The following is a 26,017-nucleotide window of genomic DNA, read 5'->3' as shown; positions in this document are numbered from 1 at the left end:
TTTTCAAAATGAAAACAAAAATCTGTTTTATTAATGAGTGTACATACAAATTAAACTAGTCCCAAAGAGTCCCTCATACTTTCATGTACTCCCAGAATTATCTTCACAGCCATTAGTGAAAAATTGGTTCTGCTACTTCTTAAAGATGTGCAAAATTTCCCAAGTTTAAATACCTTACTTACACCAGTGTCCTAACATCACAAGACAGTTTGTAGAAAATGGAACCTCAATCATCTCAAAGGATTGAAAACAAATCAATACATTCTATAAGATGGATATATTCACAAAAAAGAGTTTAATATTAACTGAACGCCTCCCTTTCCTCCCCACTCACCTGTTTGTCCTTTCAGTTATTGACAGTTTTTACTCCAGTATAAAATTAGCCCAATTACCCTATATCAGCTTTCCAAAAAGTAAATTATTCCCTCCAATAAAGTACCATATAGCAAAATACATATGAATGCAACACCATTGAAATTATTTACTGAGCACTAAATCTATATCTGCTATTACTATAAAATCAACCAAAAAATAAAAACAAATAAAAAAAACACTTTTTGCATTTCTGTAGTGTTTTCCGCTTTTCAAAGACCTCTCACAAGTAACATAGCATTGGAATTACCACTATACACTGACATAATTATAGGAATAATTATGCCTGATAGATTAAAAAATGTAGGCATCAAGAAAGATTAGCCCTAATGGCATCCAGTGTTTCTGTTAAGAGTTAAGAGTAGAACTCAGGTCCTAGTCCTGATTCTGTGTACCACCTTCTTTCCCACACATCCTCACATTCTGTTTCACAGAATGCGACTGGATATGGCAGTAGTCCTTGTGTTCAGGCAAGTTTTGGAAGTGCTGGATTAACAAAGTTAACCAGATTCCCAGAACTTTTAATGTGCCATCATAAATCTGCAGGAAGGGTAGAGAGAGCAGAGCTGTTATAAATTCAAATTCCCAGTCACAAAGCAGGTGACAAATGTGTGTCTGTGCAGGAAAGTTGAGCACTAGGGGCTGAGAGGATGTAGCACCATTTAATGGGGCCCTGACTACCTAGGAATGCAGTCCAATGTTGCAAGGTCTTTCCAGAAAAGCTACAAATTCAGGCTTTCATCTGAATTCACCATGTTTATGCATGTTGTCTTGAATTTGAAAGAAAAACACTGTAGTTTAAAAACAAAAACAAAAAAATTTCTTAGGCCAGATCAGATCTTGGCCACACTTGGAAAACCCAAGATAGCATGTGTAACCATATTATTTGCCCATATAACTTTTATTCAGAGGTCCTGTTAACTTCCTAGAACCCTGCAGAAGAATGTCAAGCATGTTGCCCTCAGAAATGAACATCCTGCCTTCCTCAACCGCTATAGTGTATCTCTGAACCCCAAGCAGGAGTTGTTTCAGGGTTTACTCAGATTGAAATTAATACCCAACCTTGTTAACTGTTCATGTAGAAATGCCTGTGTTGACTAAAAACTCCTTACCTTTAGCCTTTGTTTAACTCTCTTGGAAAAGCCAAAAATTTCACTGAATTGAGAAAAAAAAAAGAATAGCATTGGAATTGCTTTGATATTAAAAAAAAAAAACAACAACAACAAAAAAAAAAAACAACCTTAATCCTTCCAAAACAATTTTAAAAATTGCAGTGGTTTAGTGACAATTTAGAATTTTGACTGAAACTTAGTAACACTCTCAAACAACATTATTATATTCAAAGTAACTTTTCTAAAGCAGAAAGCCTTTTAGCCTTCTCCCTTTGTTTTTCTTCTATTTATTTATGCCCTGCCTCATTCTAAAAATTAGTTCAGAGAGCATGACAATTATCTACACAAATGCTTGGAACTATGGAACAGATGTAGCAGAAATAGCATGTAATAAATCAACTGATTTTCTTTCCTGGAGAATCTTCTTGGTTCACTCATTACCCTAGTTTCTTCTAACTGCTAAAATACCCACCCTGGTTCTAAGGAAAGGCTTAATACCATGTATTTCCAGAGCCATGAGAAATTGGATTTACCCACAATGGCAATATCACATTCACTTCTATTTCCCTATGGGGGAAATAAAAGCCTGTGTACCCCTGTGATTTGAAAGCCTTGGGGAACCTAAGAAATGTAACATTTGGAGTTATTACAAGGTAAAACACAAGAGATAATTGTGAAATGATTCCAAGTGAAGACTTTAAGTCTCAAATTGGATTTGCTGACTTTAACTCCTACTCCACTCTTCTTGACAGCTTTGGTGACCAAGGTAGTAGTTCCTCTCCTGTCTCACCAGCGAGAATTCTTGATGGATATAGGGTTCATAGGGTCCAAAGAGAATATACAATTCTAAAGTGTTCACTTTGTGTTTGAGAGAAATCTCTGCAATGACCAGAAATACTGAACCAGTTGTAGTATAAAAAATTAGGACTACATGACCAATGAGGTTGACTGTACACAGATGAACCAAAGTCAGCCTACCCATCATAACTGACATATTGGAATATCATTTGAAATTGACAGAAAAATCATTCTAGAGCTTAAAAGAACTCTGACATGGTGATATCTTGTCACTGTCTTCTGCAGTCAAGGGTATAAATCCTTAGAGTGCCGCTGGGTCTTAATCCATGACGTAAAGATTGTCCTCGATAATGTAGATATTGTCTTCCGCTCGCACACCCACTTCAGATGCACTTTGCAAAGCTCCAGTCTGGGGGTCACTCAACGAAACCAAGCTACAGAAAGAACAACATGAGTAAAGGAAAAGCAGACCACTTCTAAAGTTTGGTGAGCACATTTGTTTACACGCAGGCAAGACTGGGTATTTGCCAGTCCCAGAGCCCCATTCACAGTCTATGAAATGAAAAGGAGATCCAGGGTTGTGAATATTAAGTTGAAGGAGAGTCTGTTTAAGAAGTATGTAGAAAACCTAAGTATTCTCCTTCAGGAGACTCATGTAATAGAATGCAAAAATTGAAAATCTAAGACTGGTATCACACATCAAATTGAAGTCCTAAATCAAGCATATTCTCAAGGGTAGTAGCTAAGAAATGGTTTGGCTGATGTTTTTCTGACTGTGGGTTGTACTTTTCCAGAGAGCGCTATTAAATCTATTTAGTGGTCTAAATCCTGCATTTAGGATAAACACAGAATACAAAATATATCAGAATATATTGGACATAGTAAAAGAGTATTGCTTCATATAAACGTGTGCTAGATCATGGTGCAGAAATCTTACTGTGTTTTAATGATCCGAATTTGAAAGCCATGGGTTAGACAACTTTCATAACACATACACTCCTACAGTAAGTGTACAGGAAGTTCATGTTTGCAGTTTTGATACAGCTGCTGTTTCATAATTTGTCGAGAGTGCCTATTTTTATTACCTAAGCCTGCTGAGAAATGATAGGGAACATACTGAGGATTCATTCAGCTCTGATCTTTAAGTGACCACCCATACATTGTGAGAACACGTGTCGATGACTTAAAATGAGTCAGTGTGATGAGAACTGTGAAAACCAAGAAAAAGAAAAAGAAGAAGAAAAGAAAAGAAAAAAAGTCATGAAGAAATGCTTGGGATTTTGTTCTTCTAATTTTCTTACATTTTGTAAGATTTTCTACAATAAATATTTTCTATTATGATTAGGTGATAAAAAGTCAGCCCTTAGAAAAAGTTAATAATGAAAGAACAAAGATCAACTAATAGGATGTTGTGTTCCATGCTTTTCTGCCTATTAGGAGTAATTTCCTCTTCCATTCTTAGAAGCGCACAGTCAAAAACTTCTATAAGTATGGGTTTGGGACTCTAAAAGACCTAAGATTGAGCCTTTTACCTGCTGTGTGGTGTGACTTTGGATGTCACTTCACACTTCTAAACCTGTATTCTAGTTTGTAAGCTGAGAATAATAGTGCCTATCTCATGGGTAGATTTACCATGACAGGCATAACAGCAATTACAAAAGCCAATGTTTATGGAGCACTTACAATGTGTTGGGCATCGTTCAAGGTGCATTCTTTGGATTAGCTCATGCAATTAACTCAGACCTAAGAAAGGCTGTGTGCAAACATCCAGTGAAGGAGAACTAGGAATAATGTATGGCGATCTAAGAGAAACGGATTTTAAATAAACACCTTGCTTAATGAAGCTCAAGCTCTATCAAACGAAGCAAGCTACTTGGATTTGGCTTCCTACTATTATAGCTATTCCAGTAGATGACCCCAAGTTTTGGATGCAGGTAAAGGGGATTTAAGTTTTAATTGGGCAGTAGGATAGATTTCCAAAAACTGTAAATGCCAATGTTTATGAGGCCAGATAACCCATGTAAATGAGCACACCTGGCTGGGAATGGAACAGCAGGAGAAGGCAGGACCTGTGTAGAGCTGGAGGTACCTGCCTCACCACAGTGCCTTTGCACTTCTTCAGCCTGGAGCTGTCTTTTTCCACATCTCTGCAGAGCTGTCATCTGTTCCTTCAGGGCTCACTCAACCCATTACCTTTTTCCGTATCCCCAATGATATTTGTCTAGAAGCACTGCAAGGTCCCTGTTTATTTGCTGATGTGTTTCTGTCCGCTTTGTTCATCTCTTTGAAATATAGTAGACATTCAATAAACATCCAATAAACAAAGCACTGAATGAAATCAAAGAACAAATCAAATAACTTACTCAAACATTCTATCAAACATTTGTGATTTTGTTCTCTTTCTCTAAGAGGTAAGATTGGGGTGCTCCTTCTGTAGCAGTTCTGGCACAATTCCAGAGAAATGTAGAAAGTGAAAAATATCACTAGAAGTTGTGGATAACAACAGTGGTATTCATTAAACTAGATTTTTCAGGATGTAGGGTATAAAATGAAGAGTTTAGGGGAAAAAGAGGAGAAGGACAGAGACAAATTTTTCTTTACTTTTAGCAGAGTAGAAACACCAAAAGGTATTGACACACTTTCAAACTTACTTTAGTTGTTCCAGCTTGTTTCTTACGCATAAATATTCTAAATTGGGGAAGAGCCAAAGAGAAAATTACACACATTGGTCAAATAGTTTACAAGATCTTTTTTTCAAACAAGTATATTATTTCTGTTATTGCTTTACTATAAACAAAACCTGGACAGAGCTAGAGTCTGAAAAAATAAATGTAGAAGAAAGAATGTTTAAAAAAAGAAAAAAAAAAAAAACAGACTTGGTGCTTTCCTAGATACTCAAGTAACTCCTTTTGAATCTATAAGACCCAAACAAACTTCTCATAAAAGTATTTCATTTTCATAATGGCTTAGTGTATTCACCCACATGCCCTGGCTTACTTTAATGCAATTATTAATAAATAAATTTCATTAAAAATAAATGACTGTGGCTCTTTCATAGAAGGAAGGCTACACACACACACACACACCCTGTACACAACAGCTGGATGACTACCTTTTGAAATTCTTTCTTCTAGCCCTGAAATCAGTTTCCCTCCCAATGTTTCATTTGCCTTTCCTGTTAAATGGGTGTTGTAAAATTCAACAATATCATCACTCATGAGGACAAAAACTGATTCCTGGGGGGAATGGAAAAGGAGTGAACAAGTTGTATATATTACAATGGTTTGTTGCTTTCCAAACTCCAAGCCTGCCCCCAAAATTCTCATTTCTTAAGATTTAATTTCACCTTTGGAGAATTTTATTTGCATCTTTATAGGCCAATATTATTTTTTAAAGAACAGTTAAGAAAACAGACATTTAGGGGTATCTGGGTGGCTCAGTGGGCTGGGTGTCTGACTCTTGATTTCAGCTCAGGTCATGATCCCAAGCTCATGGGATTGAGCCCTGTGAAGCCTGCACATGGGGCTCCGCACTGAGCATTGAGCCTGCTTAAGATTCTCTCTGTCTGCCTCTGTCCCTCTCCCCCCACTCACATCCTCTCTCTCTCTCCCTCTCTAAGAAGGAAGGAAGGAAGGAAGGAAGGAAGGAAGGAAGGAAGGAAAGAAAGAAAGAAAGAAAGAAAGAAAGAAAGAAAGAAAGAAAGAAAGAGAAAGAAAAGAAAAGAGAAACGAAACAGAAACTTATGTCAAAATGTGAAATCACAATCACATTGTATGTGGAGCTACTCGAACTCAGGCAGTTTGGCTCTAGAACCCTTGCACTGTGTTCCCTTAGGCATAATTCTGAAATGACTTACTTTTGGTAATCACGACAACCAACACAGTGAGCAATACCACAGTAGTAATGCAGATTCCAATGTAGAGTCCCTTACTGGTGGTCATCCATGAATTTTGTGCCAGCGACACATGCTAAGGAGACATCAGTGGATCAGAAAAGCATCTTGTTAGAGTTACGAGTAGAAGACATTCCCTAAAATAATGTACTTGGACCCATTTTTCTTTTTCTTTTTCTTTTTTTTTTTTTTTGTTTTTTTTAATATGAAATTTATTGTCAAATCGGTTTCCATACAACACCCAGTGCTCATCCCAACAGATGCCCTCCTCAATGCCCATCACCCACTTTCCCCTCTCTCCCATCCCCCATCAACCCTCAGTTTATTCTCAGTTTTTAAGAGTCTCTTATGGTTTGGCTCTCTCCCTCTCCAACCTTTTTTTTTTCCTTCCCCTCCCCCATAGTCTTCTGTTAAGTTTCTCAGGATCCACATAAGAGTTAAAACATATGGTATCTGTCTTTCTCTGTATGACTTATTTCACTTAGCATCACACTCTCCAGTTCCATCCACGTTGCTACAAAGGGCCATATTTCGTTCTTTCTCATTGCCATGTAGTACTCCATTGTGTATATAAACCACAATTTCTTTATCCATCCATCAGTTGATGGACATTTAGGCTCTTTCCATAATTTGGCTATTGTTGAGAGTGCTGCTATAAACATTGGGGTACAAGTGCCCCTATGCATCAGCACTCCTGTATCCCTTGGGTAAATTCCTAGCAGTGCTATTGCTGGGTCATAGGCTAGATCTACTTTTAATTTTTTTTGACCCATTTTCTTTATTGGCCCTTGGCTATTTCTGGCTCATGAGGGATAAGACCAAGTGATCTGAGGTTGTAACCATATGGTGAAATTCAAAGACCATTTAAAATTCAAAATGTATTTAGGGATGGCAGAAATGTTTTATACCTTGCATGGGGTGGTATTTACATAGGGGTATGCATTTGTCAAAACTCAAACTGTATGTTTCAAAGGGGTGTACTTTATTATATGTACATTATGCATATTTTTAAAAACCAATAAGCTATTTCCATAAACATATCCACCATGATATTAAAAAAGAAAAAGCAATTTTTGTTCGTGTATAAGTTGGCTTGGTGATGTTATCTGCATATGCTCGGTGACTGAATTTGGCCCTTGATTACAGTCTTTATTTTTATTTATTTTTTTAGCTATAACTCAAGAGTCTGTGAAAGTCTACATAAATGGACTTGAAAGTAGGTGCTCACAGACATGGCCCTCATTAACAACCAACATGAAGTGCTGTGCAATTGGGTAGAGAAGCAGAAATTTGCTTAAACACCCTAGTGCGGTTTGTAAAGGATCACCACCTCCTGGAATAAGCCCGAAATATGCCAGGCATTGTGCTCAGCAACTTTTTATAACTTAGCTCAAATCCTAAAGAGATCCCAGAGGGTAAGTATTTTAACAGAAAAGAAGATAAGAGAGAAGGATCAAGTGTCTTCTTGTGTAAAAGTTTAATGTCTGGAGTTAGGATCCCAGCTCTTTGACTTCATTGCTGTGTGGCCCTGGATAAGTTATTTAGCCTCTCTGAGCCTCTGTGTCTGTGTCTGTCAACTACAGATTAAATAGGGTTCTTGGGAAAGGTACTTTTAGGTACTTTCTGATAAATACTATGAGGAAGATAGGAAAAGATACTTAGTGTTTGAGCCATCCTTACTTAAAGGCGAAATGGCCAGTGTCTGGGAGGGAAGAGCTGTGTTATTAGCTTTCCAACGGGGAGTAAAGTAGTTAGATGTAACATGGGGCTGCAGGAGGCAGGCTTTGCTTTCATTTTCAAAAATATTACATAAAAACTGCATGTTCATTTTAGAATGTGCGGCGAAGCATGAAAAAAGAAAACTGAAACCAACCATAATCCTAACATCCAAGAACAACCACTATTACCATTTTTCATTATCTGCTCTTCTAGAATTTTATCCTCCTAGTGTTTTTCTTGACAGAAACAATTACTATATTCAATATATGCTACTACATTTCCACATGTGTGAATGCTGTTTTAACAGTTGTTTTTTTCACTTAACAATAAACAGTCACTGTCTTCCCATGTCAGCAAATGCACTGCAGTGACTACATTCTTAATGGCAATATGTGGTCATGCTTAACTGACTAAGTAATTAATCCCTTACTATTGAACACTTAAGTTGTCTATACTATTTTCATGACTATAAATAGCAGCAATGAATACATCTTCATGCATTTGTTCAATTTCTCCTACAATAGAGTCCAGGAAGCTGACCCACTGGGTCAAAATACATGCTGCATGTTTTCAAGATACTTGAGATGCCTCTTAATATCTTCACAGTCAAGACACAAAAAGCCCATGGTTTCACTACTATCTGTTGTGACTTGCTTCTAAATCGCTTCCATTTGCTGCTAAACATACCTGTCCTACAGATAACTGAGGTCAAGAACAATATCACCATTCAGAATGTTTTATTTACTTTTTTTTCTAATCCAGCATAGGCCTGGCCATATACCAATAGAAGAATCATTCACATAGTTGCAGTTCTGACATTTAGCAGGTATATACAAATTCAACCCACATCCATCAGGTCAATCAGTGCCCATGCTACATAAGTGGTTAAAAATGTTAATATCACTCCTATGTGATGGTCTCATTGTCACTGACGTATACAACATAAAGCCATTTGACCCCACACTAAATAATCCCACCGTGCCCGAGCTTGAGTCTTTCTTACCATGGCCTGTGTTGTCATTTCTCAGTACTTGGGACCAGAAGGACTATTCTCATACCTCAAACTCTTTTTGTTTGTTTCTGAGAGTTATTTGCACAAACTAAAAGAAAACTTATTTCTCTCAGAGGAACCAAAAGAAAAGGTCCTATTGATAAATTTGTCTAACTTGTTTACAAAGATGAGACTTTGACAAGCATCAGGAGTATTTAGGGCCCCTTAGAGTTTTCCCAAGCTCGCTGTGGAAAAGTGTAAGAAAATCACAAATGTGTGTAAGATGTTAACACCTTAAAAAGTCATCATATGGGGAGGTTTATATATGGAAAAACACAATAGTGGCCTCAATATTTCTATAAAGAATAGCAATTGGATTTGAAAAGAATACGAAGGAGGATACGCTTAAGCAAGCACACTCTCATGGATATATTTTTGTCTGGGGTGGCCTCCACCCCATTAATTCAAAGCATGTTATTTCCCTAATGATAATTAAAGCCTTCCTTGGTCTATTATGTTAAGTCACTCTCCTTCAATTAGACCATTCTTTCTTCTTAATGTTTGGCCAGGAGAAAGTCTGTGGTGGGCGTTTGTATGTATATGTATGCGTACACAGAATGTAGTATCATCTAGCAGGCAAATTCTAACAAACTGGTCCACCACCCGTATGAACTTTCCAAATTAATTAAAGTATCCCTATTTAAGAGTCAAATTCTTTTCTTCCTTTTTTTAAAAATTTCAACCAGAAAGAATCAATCTGTGGGCCAATCTTACAGAAATAATCTCTAAATGTAACTTGCTTCCAGGGGGGCACACAAGTGAAACTGGCTAATGAAGTAGAAAGAAATATGCTTACAGTTTGATTGCTATGCCAAAGGCCATCTGAAGACTGTGTCACAGTGCCATTCCCATCTGCTCAACAAGAAAGAAAATTAATTATAATTACAAAAAATATTGAATTTTCACTGAAGACACTAAATATATTCACGTTGCCTTCTGGTGGTGAATGAAAAGTTGAATAATAATATGGCCAAATGCTGCAGACATTGCAGAAGTCATACCAAGTTACTAACATGTATTAATTTATCGTGGAAGGTTGTGTGCCTTAACCATTTTGTCATGGACCCTTCAAAAATGGACACTTTTTGTCTTCTTTATGGAAAAAAAAATGCATGTATACACAAAGGTTCACCTACAGTTTTAGGGGAATCACAGAGGCCCATTCTTGGAAGCAAGTTAAGAATGCCACTTAATGGTAGGAAATCGATATTTTTTATGCCAGCTAAGAACTGGCATAAAAGCCATGAGTACCCAAAGGCCATATGCACATCCAAAGATCAGAACCACTCTATCCTGAATGGACATTACATTTGTTTTATTCAGAATGTGAGTAAAACATACTAAGATACCTAAAACAAGGGGCATATAACTCCTACATTATATGCCAATGTGCCCATACTTTGATCCAGAAGTATTTTATAAAAAATCTGTTATATCAGCTATAAAACTAATGTATCTTATACTACCTGAAATCCTATATAAAAGGATTTTATTTATATTATTCCCTAAAGTTCTGAGCATTCAAATCTTAATAGAGTTTTGAAATATCTATTTTGTAATATAGATAGAACTACAAGCTATAGCAGCACCCATCTCATAAAGTTGCTAAATTAGATGATGCATGTAAAGGACTTAACACCATATTAGATAAATATTAGCTGTGACGAATTAAAGTATGTTACAATAGAAGGAGCGGTGGGGAGAGAGTCACTGTGCAGTATGCTTTCCAAACATCATGTCTTTCAATCATCATTAACATCCAGTGAGGAATGCAACATCTTGCCCATAGGTCTGAAGCTAATAACTGGCCGTTGAATTGGAAGCTGTCTCTAAAGGAGAATTATAGGGTCTCCCTAATCTAGCAATGGCAATAAATAAGGCCTGCCTTAAAAGAATTAAGTGAGATAATATACAACAGTTTCCTGGCACATATATCCATCTAAGGTGGGTGGTGGGCCATATGAGCACCAAAATCCTTCCAAACCTAACATTCTTTGCTTCTGTGAGGCTTCGGCCCACTGCAGGCTGACTCGGGCACAATGAGGATTTGGCTCGAGAACCTCAGGTACACTGCCAACATGGCAACAATCACATGACTCATAGGGGACACAGCAGCTCTGATGTCTGTTTCACTCTGGAAAGCTCTACCTGGACCAGGTTGTAGTGACATGATTTTTAGAAAATGATTTCCTACTCCTATGTTCTTCCTACTCAACCACTAAAAGTGTGGGGTGCCACCACTCGTACTGCTGCCACCTTGTGTTTCTATACATTTTCACTTTGTTTTTGTGCCCGGAAACAGTTCACACTAAGGATTCCACTTTCAAAACCAAATGTCACCATTATCTAATCCCAGTTGAATAGGTCCTTCTGTAAATCTCACTGCAGCTCCATTTTAAATTAACCAGCTTCCAGGAATTATTGGCAAAAGGTAAGCCGAAAGGAGTGGGGGGTGGGGGGGGCAGGGAGGCAGCTACGGATTGTTAACTCCTAAGCACAATGAGTCATACACATAAGGGAGGAGTCTTGCAAGGCTTGACCTTGTTTGGATTCAGCACATGCACAAGCACACATAAGCCAGCTCTGCATTACAAAGGGGTTCGGCGTGTGGCACTCTCCAGAATTACCACCATGGGTAACAGAATTAACTGGGGAAAATGAAAGGATTCAAATCACCTTTCTCTACCACAGGGAAGACAGGAGAATCTTACATTTCAAAAAAGCAGAGATTATATGAGACCTGCCCAGAATAGGGACAGTAGGGAAAAATTGGGGAAGTAAACAGACAGTCTCAGCAGGATATGCCTCTTGGTGCTGGCGCTAATGTCCTCAGCTAATCTCAAAGTGTCCATTTACAAGCTCCACAGGGTGACAGGGGAGCTTCCTAGATACACTTAGGTCTGGGTCTTAGGTAAAGCAGAAACGTGGTTGACCAGTTTGGTCTGGATACCAGGGAGCTGGATTTAATTGTTTTAAGGCTCTGGCCCAAGGGAGCAAGCCCACTAATAAGTTTGGAGTCAAGACTGATTGATTTGATTAAGACAAAGAGTGATATGCACGTCAATGCTTCCCAACTCACACAAGCCACCTCTGCCAGTCAGGTATAGGGATTCTGGACATTCTAAGTAAGAGTCAGAGTTGCTATTGTATCTATTACTTACCACTTTTTAACTATGTCTGAGGTTCTTCACCAGCATTCTACAAGATAATTGGTATTCCATCCAGTTCACAAACGATAAAAACAGATTCTAAGTAGGTAAGACATTTGTTCAAACCACATAGCTGATTAGAGTGGCCAGCATCAGCATTCAGGTCAGGTCTGTCTTACTCCGAAATATATGCTTTTAACGATGTGCCGGTGATTATCAAAATTTGAATACTCTCAGGTGTTCAGGAAAAAAATGAAGTTACCTTTTGGGCAAGAGTACAATGGTGAGCTGGTGGGCTGTGGTGTCTTCGTCTCCTGTGGTGCTGTAGGCTGGGTTTCTGCTGTCTGCACTGGAGAAGATGAAGTAGCTATTGGAATGAAAAGAATAGAACTGTGCTCCATCTGTAGAGGAAAATTCCCACCCCCAACAAAAATGAAAAACACAACTAAAATCAGGAATCACAATCAACTTCCCACAGCACCTTCACGCAGCCTTTCCCTGAAGCAGCCAGTCCCTGAAGGCATGCCTCTCACCCACTCACTTCCAGTCCTTTCAACCCCCTCTTAGAAATTTAATCACAGATGGCACCACTATCTAGGCATACCATTATCATGAACAAACCTGATCTAGATAGTTCATCGATACATAGGGTTATTCCACACTTGTTCTACTCCTAGGATCCCCCTAAATGTCCAAAGTCTACAACAGCACCTTATGTAGGACATCCAATTAAGCTTTTATTCATACAAATGACATTTCACTTTCATGGGAACAGGGCCTGGGGGTTTGTGCTTATTTGCCCTTTCCCCTTCACAACAACGCCATCTAGATTTCCTGACCTTATTCAAGTTCCCAGTATCCATCCACATATCAGCACAGAATACATACTCAAAATATTTAATTCTTTGAGGTCTCTTCAAGGTGACAATATTGTCCAATGTCTGAACCTTGATGATGATTAACAACTCTAAAAGCAACATTCTTGGTAGACCGTGACCTGGCTCCTTCTGCGGTTGCATTGTGGTCACTCCTTTCTTAAGACTGATTTCCTGTTATCTGACTCATTTTATGTTTCACACCAAAAGTTTCACTAAGAGTTTTCCAGTACAGGGATAGGTTTCCCTTTCCTTTCTAAAATCAATCCTTTCTTTTCTATCAGATATTTCACCTTATATGCAGCATTGATCACTTCCCTCTTTGTGCATTTTATTAAATATTTTAAATATTTTATTTTTATATACCTTCCTCTTAGAGCACCACAAATTTTGGAGCAAGTTATTAGTGCTGGCTGGACAAGAATTCCCAAACCTGGGCTTTTCTTGCCTTTTGTTTGTCTTTCTGTTTTCCCTTCCCCACAGTGATCTCCACATTTCACCTTTACCCTTTTTCATGTTCTGAACTATCTTCCTGCCTCTCTCTAATGTTCAAATCTAAAATAGCATGTAGCTCTGTTGAAGAACTAAGAACAGGACAATATAAGAAAGTTGGGTGATCAGAATCTTTATTCAACTTGGATCTGTGCAAAAGACCTCTTGGGCTTAACTTTTTTTCCAAGTTTCTGTCTTAGCAGGCATCTTTCTCCGTCCCCCCCCCCACCTCCATTTCTACAACCTTACAGCCAACCATTCCATGAATTTTTTAGGCAAGTTGTATATACAAGAAGCACTGAGCACAGGAAGAGAGTGGATGTAAAGATAAATATGCCCATGTTGGATCTGCTCCAATGTGCACCTCCTTCCTGTTCAACTCAACTCAAACTCTTAAGAAAAGCTTCAAGACAAGGATAAGGCTCAATTAATACTGTCCCTGAGGAGGTCACATGGACATATGAACCAACGCTTTTCTTCTCAATCTTTGCTTTAAACATGCATGTTCACCAAACCAAGTCCACTAATCCATCCACATTTGCAGGCACAAACTAAATATTATGAAGCTAAATCAATATTGAGAAAGTCAACAGATTCTCTAGTATGTTCAGCTGCCTCAAACAGAGCTGTTTTTCTTACAAACTTTTATGGCTCTAAAATCCCAGTTTTAACCTAAAGCCCTCTCTTCCAAACTCAGCTCACAGCCCAATCCTTCAGATCCCTCCTGATTAAATATACATATGGTTCAATAGGAGTCAAGGGAAATCAATATGTTCCATCAGGTTTTTCTGGCTAAGAGGTTGTGACATCTCTGTTACTCCTCAGATTCCAGTGCTACCCCAAGGGGTCAAAGAGTTTTGGAGGCTCTAAGAATCTACACTGAAAGTTATCTTTTTAATCCTAGGGATAGAAGGTTTGAACCTAAACTTGTACTCAGAATGGCAAGCTATTTCTCTACCTTTAAATCAAATTATTCTTCATTTGTATTAAATCTAAACTCTTATTTATCAGAAGTTTGAAGTGTTAACCTTGTGGCCTGAATGAGGAAAAAAAAGTGTAAGTTCTAAATCCCTGAAGTCTTTAAATCCGATGTTTACTTTTTCATCGGTATAAATAGTATCTTTTGCCATTTCCATGCTACATAAATAAATTAAAAGATGCTGGAAGCAAAACTGTGTGAGTAGATTGAATGCCTAGAGAAGACAGGGTAATCGTATAAAGGATTTTTCAGTGAGGGATGTCAGATCAGGACAAATTCATCCAAACATAAACTCAATACTCATGGTAGAAGGAACAATCCAGTAGTTAAAAGCACAAACCCAAAATTCAAATTAATGGAGAATGAATCCTGATTCAAGTACTTTCTATCCATATAACTTTCTGCAATGAACTGAGACTCTGCCTTAGTTCTCACAACTATTAAATGGGATTGAATCACACCTACAGTGCAGAGAGATTGTCATAAGTATTATATTAAACAATATAATACTTGTAAAGCAGTTAGCATGGTTCCTATCACTTAGAAAACACAGTAAATGTTAACTTTGCTGAAATCTTATCCTCAAGTGGAGGTCCAGCTTCAGAATGTACTAAATGATCTCTATTCAGAGCTCCTTGTAAGGACAGAATCTCATTAACCTGGCCCCTGTTCCCTGGAATTCCCTATTTTTTCCTTACAAACCTGTGCTCAACTGGGCCAAATCCACTCCACCCTCAATAGTTGTCTAAGATCAAAGGTCTGGCTTTGGGCAGTGGGTGGGTGGGGGGGGAGGGAGGCGGGGGGGGGGGGGTGGCGGGGCTGGTGCTAATAATGAATGCATTGGATAATCTGACCAAAAGCTATGAGTCTCCTTTCTCTAAAAATGATTACATGTAATAAGGTGCATACAATTTGGGACAGGTATTCACAGACCCTGTGAAGCCCATGTTTGGAACCCAGGTAAGAACACTCAGCCTAGATTGTACTTCTGCTTTAACATAATGCCCTGGATGGTCTACATCCTCTCATTAGAAGACCTCAGGGCTCAAGGAACACATTTGTTTACCTGGCTTGAGGTTCTGCGTGGGTGCTGGCATTGAAGAAGTAGAGGTAAAGGCCCTAGGTGACGTTGGAACACTGGTGACCACAGCTGGAGTTAGAAATCAATATGAAAGCAAGGATTAGTCAAGCAGCAGGAAACAAGAGCCTTGTGCTGGGCCCATGTACCAATGCAACCAATGAGAAAGTGTCCCCAGGCAGAATTAGGCACCAATTTTCCCTGAACTCAGAGTTCTTGTCATTGGTCAACTAGAATCTGTGACACAGGAGGGCTTGAAGACATACTTGTGAAAAGGAAACAGCTGCATTAAAAGATATATATTTGGGGAGGTTCCGAGGTGAAAAATGACACCTGGGATTTGCACTGAAGCACTTTGAGACCAGTCATGCATATCAGATTTATGTATCTTCATAAACACCTGTGAGTTAAGGAAAATGTCTAGAGCCTGGAGCTGCCTTCATCATCTCAGTGGTGAATGACTAAGACTTCAACAGGATTTCCCAGGCCCAGAATGCTTACCAAATAAATAGCATTCAGTTCCATCAGTCCTGAGGGTACCGTGCCAATAGAGGGACGTGCAACCTAAATGAGGGCTAACTCACATCCATTAGTGTATTAGCTAGATAAATCACACAGATGATTTATATATTTGGTTAGAAGGTAAACTAGATGTTTTACGGTTCCTTTCTACCTAAGAGATAATAACAATAGCTAATAACATAGACTCTTTCTGGAGTCAGAAGTGGGGTAGGATTCCAAACCACTTAATGAAGGTCACAGAAGTACCCAGAGAGAACTGAAACCGGAATTAAGCCCCAACAAGGACTGAATGAAGAATGTAAACTTTTGATCTCACTAGGCACCGTTTTTCTCCATGAGAAGTTTCCTTCAATTTCAACTTGACTAACTACAAAGGAAAACCCATTTCTCTTATATAGGGGACAATTGGTTTGAAAACTCTTCTGAAAGATCTAACTTAATTTAGAATCTGAAGAGGAAAAACTTTTTTCAACAAATATTTGTGAGTGTCTATTAAATGTGAATTATTAGTCTAAAGTAGAGGTCAGCAAACTTTCTGGGAAGGGTCAGATAGTAAATGCCTCAGTCTTTGGACACCCTATAGTCCCAGGCACAGTTGCTCAACTCTGTCAGTGAAAGGCAGCCATAGACAATATATATATCAAATGTGTATGGCTGTTCTAATAAAAATTTATAAAACAATGACCCTGTTTTGTTATCTGATCTAGTTCTGGAACTATAGTTTACTGACCCTGATCTAAGGTGTAGTCAGAGGCTTCCGAAAAGAATACAGTCCAGTCCCCTCCTTCCAGCTAAAACCAAGTATGCTGAGTGTGCAAAAAATCTAAGCAAAGGAGAATAAGGGAAACAATAAAGAGGAGGTAACCTGATGGAATTGTCTAATGAACTTGACTTCTTCAGTGGTAAATATTTTTCCCGGGCAGAATCTAGGAAACTATAACTATAGATGCTGGTGGGGGAAAAAAAAGCCCTAACAGAAGCTTGAAGAGTAAGCTCAGCCTATGAAAAATTTAAGACAACTTTAGCAAAGAGTTAGTTATTGGAGGCAGAGTCACCTTGGCTCAGTTATGAACATTCTTCCCACTTGACAGGGCACTGCCCTTGTAAATGCCCACCTATTAAAGAATTTTGAAGCACTTTATCAGCTTCAAACCATACAACCAAACCATAAAAAATTCAACCAAACCATAAAAAATTTCACAAATACAAAAAAGTTACAATCATCATCTCTTCTGGACATGCTGCCTCCTCACTTCTGTCTAGAGCACACTACAGTCACCAGCATTCTTGGGCTTCCCTAAATTGCTTCCCAGATGTAGTTTCCCCAGAGTCAGCTATTTTCTCCATCAGAATTGACCTTATCCCACTTGCCTTCACAAAAGAAACAGGCCAAGTCCAAAAGTTGGTAGATTGCAAGACCAAGTTCCTCTTAATTTAAGACAGATAGAGAGAGAGAGAGAGAGTTTATTAAGGCCACAGGTATTGGGTTCTATTGTCAATATAAGAGTTTAGTGGGAGGAACTTCATTAGGAAAGAACACCAGAAACCAGGGAATCCTGAGGAATCCACTCTGTTCATCCAGTGGTAAAGAAAATGAGGATGTTCACATCAAGACAGATTTTTGGATTTCATGAAATTCTTTTTTTTTTTTCTTATTTTTTTAACCTTTCTTTATGTTTAACAGACAGAGCATGAGCATGAGCAGGGGAGGGGCAGAGAGAGAGGGAGACACAGAATCTGAAGCATGCTCTAGGGTCCAAGCTGTCAGCACAGAGCCCAACGCGGGGCTCGAACTCACAAACTATGAGATCATGACCTGAGCTGAAGCTGGACACTTAACCGAATGAGTCACCCAGGGGCCCCTGGATTTCATGAAATTCTTCAAAGCAACTGGCGTATCGTTATTGGAATATAAATGCTTTCATATTGCAATAAGGTCATTTTTGTTTTTAAAGAAGCAGTTTTGCAATATGATGTGAAATATGCTACAAAAATTCCCAGGCAGGGCTGAAGGAAGGAACTATATATTCCTTAATAACAAGATATGCAACAAGATTGAGTTGACAATTGTTATAGCTGGGTGCTACTGTTATGATAAGACCTTATACCATATTACCTACTTTATATGTTTGAAGTGCTCCGAAATAGTTTTAAAAATGCTAAGAACATTTAAAAATTCCTCTAAAACATAATCTCAGAGAACAAGGGCAGTTCTTTAAGTTGAATAAATTCAGCTTGATAAAAATGTTTACTATATTTCACAGTGGAACAGTGAATGCTTTTTCATGAACCAACTAGCATTTTTGAAGCACTGCTTTAGGGAACAGTTTGCTGACTGGGAAGATCCTCTAGCTTACCATCTTGAATCAAGATTGGTCTAAGACTTTGTGTTTTTTGTTTGTTTGTTTTTGTTTTTTTTTTAATTTTTTTTAACGTTTATTTATTTTTGAGACACACAGAGACAGAGCATGAACAGGGGAGGGGCAGAGAGAGAGGGAGACACAGAATATGAAACAGGCTCCAGGCTCTGAGCTGTCAGCACAGAGCCCGACGCGGGGCTTGAACTCACGGACCGTGAGATCATGACCTGAGCCGAAGTCCGACGCTCAACCGACCAAGCCACCCAGGTGCCCCTAAGACTTTGTTTTATACAAATAAAAGTTATTCTATTTTCCAACAGTTGCTGAAAAACAAGACTGTAGGAACCTCCTCTTGCCCTCTTAAAGGAGAAAAACACTACCAAAGAGTCAACATCTCAGCCAACCCACATGAAGCGATCAAAGGAAGAAGGAAAACAAGCTCACCTGGCTTTATCTCCAATGACAGGGTGAGTTTCATGTCATTGAACCACCCGCTGTGTTCAACACGACAACAGTATAGGCCACTGTCAGTCTGAGCCACGTTCTCTATGGTCAAAGACACATTCCCTTCTAAAAGGTTTCCCTTTAGCTTATAACGTGGGTGCTTCTGAAAAGTGACATGGGATCCATTAGTCCAGATGATTACATCTGAGCACTGGGACACAGGACATGCCCCTCTGCCCCAGCACATGGTGGTGACTCCCTTAGCTGTCGAGTAAGTGCAGGACAGCGTGGCAGAAAGACCTACCACTCCATTCACTTGTTTGTGAGACACTACAGCATCTGTAAGTAAAGAGAAAGAAGAGAATGAGGCCTCAATATTTCAGTTTTATATTTATTTTCACTGTTTTCTTTTCAATGTAGTTTATTTCATTTGCAATCATATGGATTTGTATCTTCAATGAAAAAAAATTCATTGTAAGCATTTTTATGTTAACATACTCCTTTTTTATGTTAACATATTCTTGGGGCGCCTGGGTGGCTCAGTCGGTTAAGTGTCTGACTTCCGGCTCAGGTCAGGATCTCACAGTTTGTGGGTTTGTGAGTTCAAGCCCCCTGCATCGGGCTCTGTGCTGACAGCTCAGAGCCTGGAGCCAGCTTTGGATTCTGTGTCTCCCTCTGTCTCTGACCCTCCGCTGTTCATGCTCTGTCTCTCTCTGTCTCAAAAATAAACATTAAAAAAAATTTTTTTATGTTAACATTTTCTTAAAAGCATTATTTATATGATATTTGTAGATAAGATATAATTAAAGCTTTTTTTCTGTATTAAGGATTATTTTCTAACAGGACAGATGTCTAAGAGAGAAATTACCAGGAATACTTTCACTCTCTTGATGAACATGACCAAATTTATTTCCAAAAGGTTCGAACCAAATGACACTCCAGTAGTACATGAGTATGTATTTCATCCTGTGTTTGACATACATGTGGCTTTTCCACTTCCCCAGATTCATTTGCTGTCTCAATTGAAATATGTTTGAAAAATTCTATTGCATTTAAAATTTTAATTTTTATTGCAGCTTTTTAAACTTCTATTGCAAGTGATGTCCCCTCACAGCACCTCTCTTATAAGAAAAGCAGAGCTTGGGGCACCTACCTACCTCAGTGGGTTAAGTGTCTGACTCTTGATTTCGGGTCAGGTCATTATCTCACAGTTTGTGAGTTTCAGCCCCGTGTCAGGCTCTGCTCTGATAGCGTGGAGCTTGCTTGGGATTCTCTCTCTCCCTCTCTCTCTGCCCCTGCTCCCTCCCCCCACTCTCTCTATCTCAAAATAAATAAACGCTAAAAAAAAATAAATAGATAAAAGCAGAACTAATGTTTTGTTTAAAGTATTATTGACTGGGGTGTCTGGGTGGCTCAGTCAGTTACGCGTCTGACTCTTGATTTCTGCTCGGGTCATGATCTCAAAGTTTGTGAGTTTGAGCCCCACATGGGGTTCCACACAGCATGGAGTCTGCTTGGGATTTTCTCTCCATCCCTCTTTCTCCACCCCTCCTCCATGATCTCTCTCTCTCTCTCTCTCTCTCTCTGAAAATAAATAAATAAAAAGTTAAAAAAAATTTAGGAAATGGGTTTCTAATACTTCTAGGAGGAGCTGAGGTTTATCATGGGCTTTAAGATCAGTCTAAAAAAATCCAATAGGGACCCCTTCTCATATGTTGTTAGCAGCCCCACAACTGAGCAAGGCCCACTTCCCCTGTGAAAACAGACAGTTGGAAAACACTCAGCCAAGTACTAAATTATGACACTTAAAAAACAAAAACAAGAAGTCTCTCCTGGGGCAGTGTCATAAAAGCCCTATCATGCCAAATGCAGACAAGGTGGCCATGAAAAGAAATCTGAAATTCACCAACCAATCACATTTTACAATTTTGGCTATGACTTTGGGAAATGCTCTGGGAATAAAATGTTCATGGTTATATAAAATAAGAAAAAGGCACTGAATTCTTAGAATATTTAGTTTTGCCTAGTATCATTTTTAGATTATAAATATAATACATGCTAATTATAAAAATCAAGTTATATAAGTTATAATAAATGAACTTTCCTTCATAATCTGACTTCTGGAGATTATTGTTTTTAAAATGTATGCATTATGTCTATTCCTAACTTTGCTATCTCATGGAGTGTTTTGAAATAAAATATTTTTTATATTTTTTATTTTTTTTAAATGTTTATTTATTTCATTTTGAGAGAGAGTGCACATGCGTGCATGCAGAGAGATGGAGAAAGAGAATCCCAAGCAGACTCTGGGAATCTGACATGGTGCTCAATCCCACAAACCCTGAGATCATGACCTGTGCAGAAATCAAGAGTCGGCCACTCAACCCACTGAGCCACCAGAGCACCCCTATACATTGAGTTGACATTCGGTTATATCACTAAATTCTCTTATCACTTATAAACATGCTTATTTCAATTCTAATTTAAAAGGAATACTCTATTTCATGACTAAGTATAATCATGTCCTCAAACCCTATAAAGCATTTTATTTATTTATTTGTTTATTTTATTTATTTATTTTTAACTTTTGAAGGATGCTTTTATTCTGTTGTTTTTTTTTAATATAATTTATTTTTAGGTTGGTTAACATACAGTGTATATAGTGTCCTCTTGATTTGGGGGTAGATTCCCGTGATTCATCGCTTACATACAGCACCCAGTGCTCATCCCAACACGTGCCCTCCTCAGTGCCCATCACCCATTTTCTCCTGTCCTCCACTCCCCCCATCAACCCTCAGTTTGTTCTCTGTATTTAAGAGTCTTTTAAAAGAAATAGTTGCACAGCATTTTTAAAAAATCAAATGACACAGGATGGTTCAATAGAGGACTGGTTCCCTTTCCATCTAATCCCAGCTTCTTCTCCCCATCCCCTCCTGCTCATGGCAACACTGTTACTATATCCTACATACACTTGAGTAGTCCATGCTGACACTGCTGTCCACTCGTCCCTTTTATTGTTTAAACACAAATGACAAGATATGATACACAGTTCTGCATTGGGTCTGGCTCACTCACCCATGGATTTTGTAAGTCATAGCATTTAAGCAATTTCTTTTGCGTAAGATTTAGCCTGGTTCTTTGGCCACTAACTGGCCCATTACCTTTCACCAAAGCCCAAGCACATCCATCTTCCTACACCACACTCACACGTCTCCTACGTGCCCCAATCTTCAGGGCTTCCAGACCCCGGCCCACCTGTTCGCTTACCTGTCAGAAGTAGTATGGGGCTGAAGATGGCTACCCAAGGCTGCATGATGGTATTGGCCTGAAGGAAAGAGAAAGCAGACTGGTAGGTGTGCCCCTCACCAGATGGTCTCGGAACAAGTCTTAATTCTCAGACTGCAACTTCTCCTTTCACCCTGACTGGGTGGATCACATGAGCCTTCCCCGTCAGTGAGGAGAGACCATGCACGACAGCTTCACATAACAGTTATCTCTAGTGTGACCATCCTGCACCTTCCAATAGACAGGCAAAGCTGTCCTCAGGTCAGCCCCTTGTTTCCCAGCTCCTTCCCCACAGAGTCGAAACTGACTCCTGATGCTGACACAGGGGATACGGGGGCAAACAGAAAGGAAACCAGAGTCAGGCTCAGTGAGGGGACCATCACAACCAAGACTGGTCTTCACTTACCCTTGGCCTCGGAGATGAGTCAACTGGCCCTTTAATGAGTGCAGAGAACTCCCTGCTCTGTGGCTACAATGATCAGTCCCCAGCCTTAGTTATACTGTCAAGTTTACCAGTGGCAAGAATTAATCAAAAATGTAAATCACCGTGCCTGACCATGTTACAGGAAGCAATGACTCAGACCACATCTCACTAAGTGATGTCAGGAAGTGTTTCAGGAAGTAGATTCTGGATCAGACTTGGGTTTAGATCCCAGCTCTGTCACTTGCAAAGCTGGGTATCTCCATGAGTTACTGAACTCTTCTAAGCCTTGACTTCCTCATTTGTAACATAGCACTAAAAGTACTTGCTGTGGCTCCCTCAAAGAATTGTTATAATGAGCAAAAGTGATATGGGAGACCTTTGAAAATGAAATGTAAATATGCATTAATGCTAACCAAGGTTTTCGGAAAACTTACTGTGTGGCGGGCTCTATGCCAAACACATACATGCACTTAGTCCTCAAAGACCTCCTTCGGCAGGTCCTGCTATTAACCTCATTTCATAGAAGAGGAAACTGAGGCTTGTAGATGTTAAGTGAGCCAAGGTTCCAGACAAGCTCTTCCGACTTTTGCACTTAATCATTAAGCCATACAAGTATGTGTCAGCCTGCCTAGTACTTCATTAACTGTCCTCTGATCTAAAGATTCAGTAACTTCCTCCCAGGAAGGTACTGATGCTCCATTTCTAGGCTACTTGCAGCCCATCACAGGCTTCACGGAGACATGAAAACAGTGGCAATGGGTCCTGTGCTGCTCGGGAATGTGAACTCCTGACTCCAGCAGTCTCTGCGCTTGGAAAAAAGACCTAAAGCCTAATACTACAAACTGGTGGCCTAAAGACTGTATTTGGCCCACAGAAGTGCTTTGTACCACGGTGTTCAAAAATTCTTTTCTTGGGGGTACCTGGCTGGCTCAGTTGGTAGAGCATGCAACTCTTGATCTTGGGGTGGTGAGTTTCAAACCCCACGTAGGCGTAGAGATTATGTTAAAAACTTATCCTTTAAAAAAATCATTTTTAATTAATGGCCACCATTTAGAAATCTAGAGAGCCCACATGAGAACTCAGTTTTTCTGCTTTGTTATGAAATACAATCAGATGGCGAGCAATGGCCTGTAGCACCCAGTCCCCTTAGAGTGTGCCCTCTCCAGCCTGCTCCTGCACCAGCCTTGTTGGGGGTGTGGGGTGCTTCTGTGTCTGGAGGGGGCCCCTGTCTTAGACTCTACTCCACCTTCATGAATACAAGCTCTTTCCTGTCACTGCGCCTTCACACTGGCTGTCCCCCTGGCCTATTTGCTGAAACTCACCTCTTCCATCCAACAGTTGGATTATATGATCTTTATTAGTCCTCCTAGCTTTACGATGCCACACACTTGAATTCAATTGGGTAACAAGATGAGTTCTCGCAAGGGAAAAACTCCTTTCTGGATTCCCATCCTCCTCTTATTCTCCACTTATAGGGAACACTATTGACCCCACGTTGACCACCAGCAAAAGTGGGGGAACACATTCTGAAATGCCTCACAAAGAAGTAGGTCGTGCCTTATGTTTATTTGGGAGGCAAAATATTTTATGAGTAGTTTTGTTATACTCCGAGACTTAGTCAAAGCCCAGAAGGTCAATGATAAGGATTTTTCTAATTTAATTCAATCATACCACATTTGCTATCAATATATTGAGGCTAATGCCGCATGACTTAATATACTAAGAATGAAAAAACCCAGGATTGTGCAATCAGGTGGAGAGACAGGTAAGTAAGCAACTAATAAAATCAGGCAGAATGATGTAATTGGTAAATACATAATCAGATTGTGTCACTCTTCCCCTTACGATGCTCCCACGGCTCTCTCAGAAACAACAAAAAGCAAGAAAACACCCTAATGTCTTACCCAGATTTACAAAATCCCCCCCAGTTATCTGGATCCTGCCCACCTCTCAAATTTCTTCTATGTCTCTCTCCCCTGCCACAGGGCTCCAGCCATTTGGGGTTCTTTCAAATGTATCCCCATATTAGGACTTTTTCCCTAGTGGTACCCTCTGCCTAGATCTCCATTCCTTTACTCCACCAGTTTCAGATTTCTCTTTGTCTTTTGGGCCCTTGTTTAACTGTCACCTTCTCAGACATCCTTCTGGTCCCTCTGTCTAAAGTAGCCAACCCATCACTCTATTACACTATTTCAGTTCTCTGTGCAGCATTTCTTACCTTGTTGCCCTTGATTGTGTGTGCGTTGTCCATCCTTCCTTTCCCTTGTACTGTTCATTAGAACTTTCCATGATGATGGAGTTATTATAGCATATGGATGTTGTGCAATATAGTAGCTGTTAGCCACATCTGACTACTGAGCACTTGAAATGCAACTAGTACAACTTAGAAGTTAAAAATAATTAACTTAATTTTATTTAATTAACTTAAATAGCCACACATGGCTATGGTCTTGAAAAGTACTCAATTCTAGACCATAAACTCCTCTAAGATAGAGCTCCTCCATTTTTTTCTCTGTTATACTCCTGAAACATTGTAACGGAGCCAATTAGCATCGATTAAATAAAGTAATGGAAGCATGAAGGTATGGAGGGAGATCATTCCTTGACAGGGGAAGGTGGGGAGGTGATGCAGGGAGTGGCAGAAAAATCCCTTAAAAAAGTGACATGTGAGATTCATCATTGGAAAATGGGGGAAGGAGCAGAGGGTGTTTTAAGTGGAATAAATAATGAGCAAGAGCCAGAACAGGGACATAAAACCAAGGCTCTGAGATGTTGATTAAGTATAATTTTGTAGGACTGAATTTTCTAGCAAGTCCATCTCCTATGACAGCCTCTATTGTGTCCTAAAGGCTCCCAAACAGCATAGTGGTTTGTTTGTTTGTTTGTTTGTTTAATTTGACCTACATAACCTCTTTAGTGCCAAATTTGTGACCCCTTGAAAGATATATCTCAAGTTGAGGGTTAAGGTTCAATGGGCAACAATGTTCAGGTACCAGACATGAATTCCCAGCTGCGTACTCTGCCCGAGAAGGGGCACCACTGCAGGTGCATAGAAGTGACAAGACCAGGCTTACCTTTGATAAGGACTCTGTAGCTGCTGGGTCGAGAAGCATGAAGACCTGTCAGGAGTGTGGTATGTCAGAAGACGGGAAGGGATGGTAGTGGGCAGTTCAGGCTCTGGATGTTTACACAGTAGAGCAACCAGGATTTTCTACAGGATATGAGGTGCAGGAACTTAAACATGACTCCAGGGGATTTTGGCCTGAAACAACTGGAAGTGCCACCACCTGAGATAGGGACATGTGACACAGATTTGGGAGGAAATAGTCTGGATTTTGAAAGTGTTGGGTTTCAGGTGGAGGCTGTTGAAGTTCAGGAGAGAGATCTAGAATAAAGATAAGTATTTGGGGGTGCGGGGTGGCTCAGTCAGTTAAGCGTCCAACTTCAGCTCCCGTCATGATCTCA

General features: G+C 39.5%; 1 protein-coding gene across 5 annotated transcripts; it reads right to left on the bottom strand.

Moving 5' to 3' along the window:
- Positions 1-26,017, bottom strand: HAVCR1 (hepatitis A virus cellular receptor 1). Of its 5 annotated transcripts, none has more exons than XM_045503757.1 (9): positions 25,627-26,013; positions 22,111-22,168; positions 18,844-19,182; positions 15,506-15,589; positions 12,356-12,442; positions 9,741-9,796; positions 6,139-6,250; positions 4,934-4,970; positions 1-2,716 (listed from the first exon to the last, which is right to left on the bottom strand). In XM_045503757.1, the coding sequence occupies exons 1-9, from the start codon at positions 25,663-25,665 to the stop codon at positions 2,602-2,604; spliced, it is 927 nt and encodes a 308-aa protein (XP_045359713.1). In that variant the 5' UTR covers positions 25,666-26,013; the 3' UTR covers positions 1-2,601. The 5 variants fall into 5 exon arrangements, with proteins under 5 accessions (XP_045359713.1, XP_045359706.1, XP_045359722.1 ...); XM_045503750.1 differs by having other exon boundaries at positions 12,356-12,460; positions 25,627-26,010; XM_045503766.1 differs by lacking the exon at positions 25,627-26,013 and adding an exon at positions 22,535-22,741 and having other exon boundaries at positions 12,356-12,460.

This window comes from Leopardus geoffroyi, chromosome A1 (genome assembly GCF_018350155.1).
Source record: "Leopardus geoffroyi isolate Oge1 chromosome A1, O.geoffroyi_Oge1_pat1.0, whole genome shotgun sequence".
Classification (NCBI taxonomy): domain Eukaryota; kingdom Metazoa; phylum Chordata; class Mammalia; order Carnivora; family Felidae; genus Leopardus; species Leopardus geoffroyi.
Note: the sequence above shows the minus strand (reverse complement) of the source record. Positions and strands in the feature narration are given on the sequence as shown.